This window comes from Coturnix japonica, unplaced genomic scaffold (assembly GCF_001577835.2).
Source record: "Coturnix japonica isolate 7356 unplaced genomic scaffold, Coturnix japonica 2.1 chrUnrandom451, whole genome shotgun sequence".
NCBI classification, from domain to species: Eukaryota; Metazoa; Chordata; class Aves; order Galliformes; family Phasianidae; genus Coturnix; species Coturnix japonica.
In genome coordinates this window covers 100,999-112,840 of record NW_015439870.1, presented here as the reverse complement: position 1 = coordinate 112,840, position 11,842 = coordinate 100,999, and the positions used below count along the sequence as shown (strand labels likewise).

The following is an 11,842-nucleotide window of genomic DNA, read 5'->3' as shown; positions in this document are numbered from 1 at the left end:
ACCACCCAAATTTTCGGACCCCCCCCCCCCCTATTTGGGAACCCCCCCCCCTCCCTTAAGACCCCCCCCCCCTCTCTTGGAACCCCTTCCAATTTAGACACCCACCCCCCCCTTATTGGGACCCTCACTCAGTTTGGACCCCCCCCCTTCCCCTTCGTTTAGTCCCCTCCCCCCATTGGGGATGGGACCCCCCCCCCACATATTGACCCCCCCACCCTTTTATTTTAACCCCCCTCCCCCACCCCCCCCCCCCGACCCCCTTTTGGGACCCCCCCCCCCTTTTTGCCCCCACCCCCTAGAGCCCCCTTATTTGGGACCCCACCCCCCTTTAGGAATCTCATCTTCCTTTGAGACCCTCCCTTAATTTAGGAACCCCCCCACCCCCCATTTCGGGACCCCCCCCCCCCTTAATTGGGACCCCCCCCCCCCCCTTTAAGACCTCCCCCCTCTTTGGAACCCCCCAATTTTAGAACACCCCCACCCCCCCTTTATTTGGCGAACCCTCACTTCAGTTTGTACCCTCCCCCTTCCCCCTCTTTAGTCCCCTCCCCCCCTATTGGGACCCCCCTCCCTATTGGGACCACCCCCCCGACTGCTTATTTAACCCCCCCCCCCCCCCCTTTTTCAGAGCCCCCCCCCACTGATGCCGACCCCCCGGGGGACGTGGGGATGTGGAGGGATTGGGGGACCCCCCCCCAAAAAAGGAGCCACCCCGAATGGGTGAGATGGGGGGGGCCCTTGATGGGGGCGTTAACGGGGTGGTTATTGGGGTTATGGGTCGTTATGGGGCCTTTTATGGGTCGTTATGGGGTTATGGGGTCAGTATGGGCTCTTATGGTATTATTGGGGTTTGTTGGGGTCGTTATGGGGTTGTTATTGGGCCATTATGGGTTATGGGGTGGGTATGGGGTTATGGTCCATTATGGGGCTCTTTATGGGGTCGTTTATGGGGTTGTTATGGGCAGTCGGAGATGGGGTTATGGGTTAGTTATTGGGGCCATTATGGGTTAGGGGTCGTTAGTGGGGCCCTTATGGGTTGTTACGGGTCACTATGGGGTATGCGGGTCGTATGAGGCCGTTATGGGTTCGCTTATGGGCTGTTAGCGGGGTTATGGGGTGGGGATGGGGCCATTATGGGGGTCACTATGGGTTGTTATGGGGTTATGGGGTTAGGTTTTATGAGTGGTTATAGGGTGGCTATGGGGTGGACTGTGGGGTATGGGGTGGCTATGGACACTATGGGGCTCTATTGGGGTTTTATGGGATTTCTATGGGGTTCAGTAGGTTCTTATGTGGTGCTATGGGTGCTGTGGGGCTCATTTGGTGTGCTATGGTACGTATATTGGTTCTTTAGGAACTCTATAGGGTTTTTGGGTTGCTATGGGGTTTATGGGCTGTGGTGGGATTTCATATGCATCTTTATGCCCCCCCCTCCCCACAAGTGTGAATGGAGCCCTCCGTGGGACCCCCCCCACGACCCCCCTCCCCCATGGAACCCCACAACAACGGACCCCCCCCTATTAAACCCTCCCCCCCCCAAGACCCCAAAACCCCATTGCGTCCCCCCCCCCATATTGTGCACCCAATAAACAGCTGTGACCCCCCCAACCCCCCCCCCGGTTATTCTGGTGGGCGTGTTTTCTGCCCCCCCCTCCATAATGGGACCCCCCCTCCAATTGAAAGGTATTCTCTATATTAAAGGACACCCCCCCCCCACATTTATAAGGACCCTCCTTATGAAGACCCCCCCCACACACTTATGAAAGGACCCCCCACCTTAATGAGGGCCCCTCCCCTTTTATAGGGACCCCCCCACTTATAGGGTCCCCCCTTTCTATGTGGAACCCCTCCCTTTTCATAAACCCCCCCCACCCTTTAATGAGGAGCCCCCCCATATGGGACACAGCACTGCGGTTGTCTTTATTGGGATGACACAACCAGCGCTATGGGGCGCTACTGGGGCACAGTGGGTGTTTATGGGCCCCGTGGGGTGCTTATGGGCACTGTGGTGCTGTGGCCTGGTTGCCTGTATGGGGCTGTTTAATGGCGGCCCAGTGGGAACTTATGGGGCACTGTGGGGTCTGCCTATGGGTTGGCCCTATGGGGCCCTGTGGGTGCTTATGGGCACTGTGGGGCCTGTTGGGGTGCTGTGGGGTGCCTATGGGTGCCTGTGGGGTTGCCATTATGGGCGTGCTTATGGGGCACAATGTGGGGGGGCTGATTGGAGTGCTATAGGGCCGTGGGGTGCCTATGAGGTGCTTATGGGGCACTGTGGGGTGCTAGGACACTGTGGGGTGCTTGTTGGGGTGCCTATGGGTCACTGTGGGTGTTTATTGGGTTCTATGGGCCCTGTGGGGTTGCTTATGGCACTGTGGGTGCCTATGGGGCCACTGTGGCGGTGCTTATGGGATTGCTGTGGGCTGCGCTATGGGGCAGGCTATTGGGGTGCTGTTGGGGGCGCTATGGGACAATCAAAGCTCCGTGGTGTTGGGGACGGTGGACGGTGACCCTCGGGCGTGTTTGTAGGGCCCCATTGGGTGTTATCTGATCCTATTGGGAGTATGTTGTAGGGACCCATTGGGTGTTCTCTGGTTCCATTGGGGTGTTGTAGGCCCTCAGGTTGTAGTTGTCCTATTGGGGTGTTTGTAGGGCTCCTCAGGTTGTTTAGGGACCCTCAGGTTGTATTCTGATCCTATTTGGGGTGTTGTAGGGCTCCTCAGGTTGTAGTTGATCCTATCAGGGTGTTGTAGGGACCCTCAGGGTATTTAGCGGCATCCTCAGGTTGGTGTAGGGACCATTGTTGTGTCTCTGATCCTCATTGGGTGTTGTAGGGCCCCTCAGGTTGTAGCTGATCCTATTAGGTGTTGTAGGGACCATTGGGTGTCTCTGGTTCCATTGGGGTGGGCGTGTTGTTAGGGCTCCTCAAGGCTTGTAGTTGATCCTATCAGGGTTATTAGGGACCCTCAGGTGTGTAGGGTCCTCAGGTGTGTAGGGCCCCTCAGTTGCTATTCTGATCGCTACTTGGGGTTGTTTATAAGGACACATTGGGGGTTGTAGGCTTCTCAGGTTGTAGTTTGATTCCTATTGGGTGTTGTAGGGCTCCTCAGGTTGTTGTAGCGGCCCCATTAGGGTGTCTCTTGATTCCATGGGGTGTTGTAGGGCTCCTCATGGTTGTAGTTGATCTATCAGGGTGTTGTAGGGTCCTCAGGTTGTTGTAGGCCCCTCAGGTTGTAGCTGATTACCTATTGGGTTTTATTAGGGACCCATTGGGGTGTTGTAGGGACCCTCAGTTGTATTTGATCACCTATTGGGGTGTTGTAGGGACCCATTGGGTGTTCTCTGCGTTCCATTGGGGGTTGTAGGGACCTCAGGGTTGTTGTAGGGACCTCAGCATGTTGGAGTTGATTCCTATTGGTGGTATTGTAGGCTCCTCAGGTTGGTGGTAGGCCCCTCAGAGATTGCTATCTGATCTATTTGGGCGGAGGTGTTAAGGGAACCCTTTGGGGTGTATCTTGGCCCCATTGGGTGTTGTTAGGGACCCTCAGGTTGTAGCTATCCTATTGGGGGTGTTATAAGGACCCATTGGGGTGTTGTAGGGCCCCTCAGGTTGTAGGTTGATCCTACTTTGGGGTTTGTAGGGCCCTCTCCTCAGGTTGTTGTAGGAAACTCATTGGTGTCTCTGGTTCCATTGGGTGTTGTAGGCCCATTGGGTGTATCGGATCCCATTGGGGTGTGTAGGGGCCCCTCAGGTTGTAGTTGATCCTATTAGGTGTTGTAGGGATCCATTGGCGGCATGTATGTAGGGCGTCCTCAGGTTGTAGTTTGATCCTATTGGTGGTGTGTTAGGGATCATATTGGGTGTTGTAGCGGACCCTCAGGTTATATCTGATCCATTGGGTTCGGTAGGGACCCCTGGGGTCTCGTGGTTCCATTGTGGGTTGTCAGGCCCCATTGGGGTGTTGTAGGCGCCCCATTGTGTGTTGTAGTGGTCCATGTGGCCATTTGGTGGAGCGGCCCCTGTGGTGCAGTTGGTGGTGCTAATTAGGGTGGCGCAGGGCTGCTGCCGGCTGTAGTTGCTCGAACTGTGTCCTCCATCGGCCATTAGGAGCTTCCAGCGTGGAACTCCAGGCGCCATTCGCTTCTCGCCGTCCTCTGTGGGACCTGAAGCCTCCAAAGACCCCAAAAGGAAAACGCCTAAATACACGACCGATCGACTCACAGCCCCATACGGACCTGTGAAAGCTCTCTGAGCCATGTAAAGGACCCCAGGGGACCCCATAAGGAACCCCTGACCCCATATGGAGACCCTGAACCCATAAGGACCCATAAGGATACCCCTGACACCATAAGGACCCCATAGGACCCCATAAGGAACCCCTGACACCATAAGGACCTCATAAGGACCCCATAGGACCCCATAAGGAACCCCTGACCCCATAAGGACCCCATAGGACCCCATAAGGAGACCCTGACCCCATAAGGACCCCATAAGGACCCCCTGAACCCGTAAGGACCCCCTGACCCCATAAGAACCCCCTGACCCATAAGGACCTCCTGACACCATAAGGACCCTATAAGGACCCCCTGACCCTATGAAGACCCATAAGAAACCTGACCCCATAGGACCCCATAAAGACCCCTGACCTATAAAGCCATAAAGACCCCATAGGACCGCCATAAAGACCCCTGACCCTATAAAGGCCCTATAAAGACCCCATAGGACCCCATAAAAGACCCCTGACCCTATAAAGACCCAGAATAGGACCCCCATAGGACCCCATAAAGACCCCTGACCCTGATAAAAGGCCCTATAAAGACCCCATAAAACCCCATAGGACCCCATACGTGGCGTTGAGGCAGCTTGGGCAGGAAGCGTGTCTCAGCCAACGGCGCAGATCTGTGTCCTCAGCCCCTGCCCCACACTTAGGGGGCGGGCGTTGAGGTGGGCGTAGCGCTGCCGCCGAAGGCGTGGTAGGGTGGCCCACTGGGGTCCAGCCACCCCACCATTAGGGTCACTGTGGGGCCAGATAAAGGGGCAGAGATAACACAAATGGCCCCATTCCCCAATAGCCCCATTGATCCCAATGTCCCCATTGACCCCATTGATCCCATTGATCCCATTCATCACAGCACCCCCATTGACCCCAATTGATCCCTGTTGATCCATTACCCCCAATGTCCCCATTGACACCCATTGCCCCCAATAGCCCATTGATCCCATTGATCCCATTCCACCCAACGCCCCCATTGACCCAATTGACCCCAATGTTCTCATTCAACCCCATTGACCCAATAGCCCCATGGCCCCCATCACCCCATTGACTCCATTGACCCAATGGCCCCATTGACCCCATCATCCCCATTGACCCCAATGTCCCCATTCACACCCATCCCCCCATATGGACCCCAACACCCCCAATGTTCCCCATTCACCCCCATTCACCCCAATGTCCCCATTCACCCCCATTCACCCCATCACCCCCATTGACCCCAACACCCCTATCAACCCTATTCACCCATCACCCCATTGGCCCCATCATCCCCATTCACCCCATCCACCCCATTGGGCCCATTGGCCCCATCACCCCATTCACCCCATCACCCCCATTGGCCCCATGGCCCCATCATCCCCATTCACCCCATCACCTCCATTGGCCCCATTGACCCCATCATCCCCATTCACCCCATCACCCCCATTGGCCCCATCAATCCCCATTCACCCCATCACCTCCATTGGCCCCATTGGCCCCATCATCCCCATTCACCCCATCACCCCCATTGACCCCAATGTCCCATTAAACCCCATTGACCCCAACACCCCCATTGACCCCTACACCCCTATCAACCCCATCACCCCATCACCCCCATTGGCCCCATTGGCCCCATCATCCCCATTCACCCCATCACCCCATTGGCCCCATTGACCCCATCATCCCCATTCACCCCATCACCCCCATTGGCCCCATCATCCCATTCACCCCATCACCCCCATTGACCCCAATGTCCCCATTGACCCCAACAACCCCCACTGCCCCCATTACTCCCAATGTCCCCATTGCCCCCAATAACCCCATCACCCCCATCGCCCCGTACCCGGTGCGTGCGAAGTTCCCCCAGTATCTCATGATCCTCCTGCTCAGCTCCTGCTCCTCCTTGGTGTAATTCTTTTTGGGATCCAGCGGTTGCCCGAACACGAACTCGATCTCGTACCCATGCGGGACCCCCATCCACGACGGCCATAACAGGGTGGACGCGCGATGGTCGAACAGATACGCGTAAACCTTCCCCCCCCTTTGAGCCCAGCGCTGAGCGAAGGCCATCATGGGGCAGACCACGTTGTGATCCCCTACGATGTCGTCCAGCGCCTCCCTGTTCTTTATGGGGTTATCGGCGTCCAACCAGTCGGTGTAATGAAGCACCACGGCCTCGGCCGCCAAGTCGTTGGCTTGAGGGACCCCCATGCGGACCCCCCCTAAAAACTCCTCCCTGCTTATAAGGCTTTCGTTGTCTTTCCCAAAACCCGGGACCCCATAGACGAGGAAATAGGAACCTTCGTCACGGACGGCCCCGAGGAGAACCTCGACTTCACTGGGGGATCTATGGGGGCTGGGGGCCCCAGAACCATCGGGAGAGCCCTCGTCTCTATGGGGCCTGGAGGATGATTTGGCCCCATAGCCATCAGGTGAGCCCTCGTCTCTATGGGGCCTGGAGGATGACTTGGCCCCATAACCATCGGGAGAGCCCTCGTCTCTATGGGGCCTGGAGGATGACTTGGCCCCATAACCATCAGGAGACCCACTGACCCTATAACCATCGGGAGAGCCCTCGTCTCTATGGGGTCTGGAGGATGATTTGGCCCCATAACCATCGGGTGAGCTCTCATCCCTATGGGGCCTGGAGGACCCATCACCCCCCACCCCATAACCCTCCTCTACCCCTCTGACCCCATAACCCCCCCCAACCCCATAACCCTCCCTTCCCCCTTCCTTCACCCCATAACCCTCTTTGACCCTATAACCCTCGGGCCCCTCTTTGACCCCATAACCTCCCCCAACCCCATAACCTTCCCCTCCTCCCTCCTTCACCCCATAACCCCCCCTATCCACATCCCTTTCCCTCACCCCTCTGACCCTATAACCCTCCGGCCCCTCTTTAACCCCATAACCCCCCCCAACCCCATCCCTTTCCCTCACCCCATTGACCCCATAACCTTCCCCTCTTCCCTCCTTCACCCCATAACCCTCCGGCCCCTCTTTGCCCCCATAACCCCCCCCAGCCCCATAACCTTCCCTTCCTCCCTCTTTAACCCTATAACCCTCCGGCCCCTCTTTGCCCCCATAACCCCCCCCAGCCCCATAACCTTCCCTTCCTCCCTCTTTAACCCCATAACCCTCCAGCCCCTCTTTAACCCCATAACCCCCCCCAGCCCCATAACCTTCCCTTCCTCCCTCTTTAACCCCATAACCCTCCCCTCACCGCTCGGCGCTGCCCCGGGGCTGCGGGTGGGGCCCACCGGGGGGGGCGGTTCCGTGGCATTGCCCTTTTAAAGCCGTGAGCAGCTTTTAACCCTTTCGGGACCGGGGCGGACCCGAGTGACCCCCCGAGAAGGGGGCGGGGCTTAATTGAAGGGGCGGGGCTTAATGGGGGCGGGGCTCAATGGGGGCGGGGCTTAATGGGGGAGGGGGCGGAGCCTGAGATATATAGGGGCCCTATAGGAGATGTATAAGGACCCTATGGAGACCCCATAGAGACCCCATAGAGATTCTATAGGGACCCTATAGGGACCCCACAAAGATCCTATAGGGACCCCATAGAGACCCCATAGATATCCTATAGGGACCCTATGGAGACCCCATAAAGATCCTATAGGGGCCCTATAGGGACCCCATAGAGACCCCACAATGATCCTATACGGACTCTATAGGGACCCCATAGATATCCTATAGGGACCCTATGGAGACCCCATAGATATCCCATAGGGACCCCATAGAGACCCCATAGATATCCCATAGGGACCCTATGGAGGCCCCATAGATATCCTATAGGGACCCCATAGAGACCCCATAGATATCCCATAGGGACCCTATGGAGACCCCATAGATATCCTATAGGTCGAACTGTTGTCCTCCCAACAAACCGGCCAACGAGTGCAATTACGGAGCTCCAGCGGTCTGTGGAACTCCAAAAACCGGAGTGCGTTGCCCACATTTCCTGTGTGTTAGAAGGCGCCTGCGCGTAATTTCCGCGTCGCTATCTGTTTGTGGCATCCCCTAAGACACGCCCATCCCATATAGACGATCAATAAAAGATTTCACCCACATATCACCGCGTATAAGATACGTGTTGCGCCTGTTGTTGAAAGTGTCATGTGAATAGCTATGAACAAATTCCAACGACTCTGCGGCATCCAATTCCCAGACTGCCTGTCCGGACCTCTGCACTCACTACGCCCATACGGACCTGTGAAAGTAAAATCTCTGAGCCTCGCGCCATAAGGACCCACAGGGGACCCACAAAATAGAGAGGAACAGCCAGCCTGACCCATATGGAGACCCCCTAACCCATAAGGACTCCATAAGGATCCCCTGACACCAATAAGGACCCCATAGGACCCCAAAGGAACCCCTGACACCATAAGGACCTCATAAGGGACCCCATAGACCCCATAAGGAACCCTGACCCCCATAAGGACCCCATATGGGACCCCAATAAGGAGGACCCTGACCCTCATAAGGACCCCATTAAGGACCCCCTGAACCCGTAAGGACCCCCTGACCCCATAGGAGAATCCCCCTGACCTCATAAGGACCGTCCTACACCATAAAGGACCCTATAAGGACCCCTGGACCCTTGGAAGAACCCATAAAGAAACCCTGACCCCATAGGGACCCCGATAAAGGACCCCTGACCTATAAAGCCATAAAGACCCCATAGGACCCATAAAGACCCCTGAACCTATAAAGGCCCTATAAAGACCCCATAGGACCCCATAAAAGACCCCTGGACCCATAAAGACCCCAATAGGACCCCATAGGACCCCATAAAGACGCCCTTGACCCTATAAAAGGGCCCTATAAAGACCCCATAGAAACCCCATAGGAACCCCATACGTGGCGTCTGAGTGCAGCATCTGGTGCAGGAAGCGTGTCCAGAAGCGCGCAGAACTGTGTCCTCAGCCCCTGCCCCACACTTAGGGGGCGGGCGTTAGAGTGTGGGGCGTTAGCGTCCTTGCCACCGAAGCGTTGGTTAGGGTGGCCCACTGGGGGTTCCAGCCCACCCCACCATTAGGGTCACTGTGGGGCCAGATAAAGGGGCAGAGATAAACAAATGGCCCATTGACCCCAATACCCCATTGATCCCAATGGTCCCCAATTGACCCCATTGATTCCCATTGATCCATTCATCACAGCACACCCCATTGACCCCATTATCCAGTTGATCCATTACCCCCAAGTCCCAGCATTGACACCCATTGCCCCCAATAGCCCCATTGATCCCATTGTCCCATTCCACCCAACGCCCCCATTGACCCCAATTGACGCCACAATGTTCTCATTCAACCCCATTGACCCAATAGCCCCATGGCCCCCATCACCCCATTGACTCCATTGACCCAATGGCCCCATTGACCCATCATCGCCCATTGGACTGCCCAATGTCCCCATGTCACACTCCACCCCCCATTGGACCCCAACACCCCAATTGTCCCGCATTCACCCCCACTTCACCCCAATGTCCCCATTCACACCCCATCACCCATCACCCCCATTGACCAGCAACACCCCTATCAACCCTATTCACCCAATCACCCCCATTGGCCCCATCATTCCCCATTCAACCCCATCACACCCCATTGGGCCCATTGGCCCCATTCAGCCCATTCACCCCATCCCCCCATTGGCCCCATGTGGCCCCCATCATCCCCATTCACCCCATCACCTCCATTGTCCCATTAACCCCATCATCCCCATTCACCTCCATCACCCCCATTGGCCCCATCCATCCCCATTCACCCCATCACCTCCATTGGCCCCATTGGCCCCATCATTCCCCATTCAACACCATCACCCCGCCACTTGACCCCAATGTCCCATTAAACCCCATTGACCCCAACACCCCCATTGACCCCTACACCCCCTATCAACCCCATTCACCCATCACCCCCATTGGCCCCAATTGGCCCCATCATAACCCCATATCACGCCCATCACCCCATTGGCCCCATTGACCCCTTCATCCCCAATTCACGCCCATCCACCCCCATTGGCCCCATCATCCCCATTCACCCCATTCACCCCCCATTGACCCCAATGTCCCCATGACCCCAAACACCCCACTGCCCCATTACTCCAACGTCCCCATGCCCCCAATAACCCGCAATCACCCCATCGCCCCGTACCCGGTTGCGTGCGAAGTTCCCCAGTAATCTCTATGATCCTCCTGCCTCAGCTTCCTGCCTCCTCCTTGGTGTAATTCTTTTTGGATCCAGCCGGTTGCCCGAACACGAACTCGATCTCGTACCAATGCGGGACCACGCCATCCCAACCGACGGCCATAACAGGGTGGACGCGCGATGGCAGATGAACAGATAAATACGCGTAAACCTTCCCCCCTTTTGAGCCCAGCGCTGAGCGAAGGCCATATGGGGCAGACCACGTTGTGATCCCCTACGATGTCGGTCCAGCGCTCCCTGTTCGTTTATGGGGGTTAATCGGGCGTCCAACCAGTCGGGTTGTAATGAAGCACCACGGCCTCGGCCGCCAAGTTCGTTGGCTTGAAGGGACCCCATGCGGACCCCTAAAAAACCCTCCTCTGCTTATAAGGCGTTTCGTTTGTCTTCCCAAAACCCGGGACCCATAGACGAGGAAATAGAACCTTCGTCACGGACGGCCCCGAGGAGAACCTCGACTTCAACTGGGGGATCTAATTGGGCGCCTGGGGCCCCAGAACCATCGGGAGACCTCGTCTCTGATGGGGCCTGGAGGATGATTTGGCCCCAGTAGCCCATTTCAGGTGAGCCCTCGTCTCTATGGGCCTGAGAGGATGACTTGGCCCCATAACCATCCGGGAGAGCCCTCGTCTTATGGGGCCGGAGGAATGACTTGGCCCCATAAACCTCAGGAGACCCACTGACCCTATAACCATCGGGAGAGCCCGTCGTCTCTATGGGTCTGGCAGGATGATTTGGCCCATAACCATCGCGGTTGAGCATCTTCTCCCTTAGGGGCCTGAGGACCGCATCACCCCCCACCCCTAGACCCTCCTCTACCCTCGGACCCCCATAAACCCCCCCCACCCCATAACCCCCTTCCCCCTTCCTTCACCCCATAACCCTCTTCTGACCTATAACCTCGGGCCCCTCTTTGACCCATAACCTCCCCCAACCCCATACCTTCCCCTCCTCCCTCCTTACCCCATAAACCCCCTATCCACATCCCTTTCCCTCACCCCTCTGACCCTATAACCCTCCGGCCCTCTTTAACCCCGATAAACCCCCCAACCCCATCCCTTTCCTCACCCATTGACCCCCATAACCGTTCCCTCTTCCCTCCTTCACCCCATAACCTCCGGCCCCTCGTTTGCCCCCATAACCCCCGCCAAGCCCCATTAACCTTCCTTCCTGCCCTCTTTAACCCTATAACCCTCCGGCCCTCCTTTGCCCCCATACCCCCCCGCCCCCATAACCTTCCTTCCTTCCCTCTTTAAACCCCATAACCCTCCAGCCCACTCTTTAACCCATAACCCCCCCCAGCCCCGATAACCTTCCCTTCCCTCCCTCTTTAACCCGCCATAAACCCTACCGGCCCCTTTAACCCCATAACCCCGCCCCAACCCCAATAAA

At 56.8% G+C, this 11,842-nt stretch overlaps 1 protein-coding gene across 3 annotated transcripts in view; it reads right to left on the bottom strand.

Annotated features, from left to right (window-relative positions):
- Positions 1-6,937, bottom strand: part of LOC107306992 (acetylcholinesterase-like) — a 10,288-nt gene extending 3,351 nt beyond the window's left edge. For all 3 annotated transcript variants that reach the window (XR_004305766.1, XR_004305765.1, XM_015850424.2), the window contains exon 1: positions 6,094-6,937. Coding sequence is in view for 1 of the 3 variants with exons in the window: in XM_015850424.2 (XP_015705910.1) it covers positions 6,094-6,461 (368 nt within the window). In the remaining 2 variants the exon portion in view is untranslated. The remainder of the gene's footprint in view (positions 1-6,093) is intronic.
- Between the last annotated feature and the right edge of the window lie 4,905 nt (positions 6,938-11,842).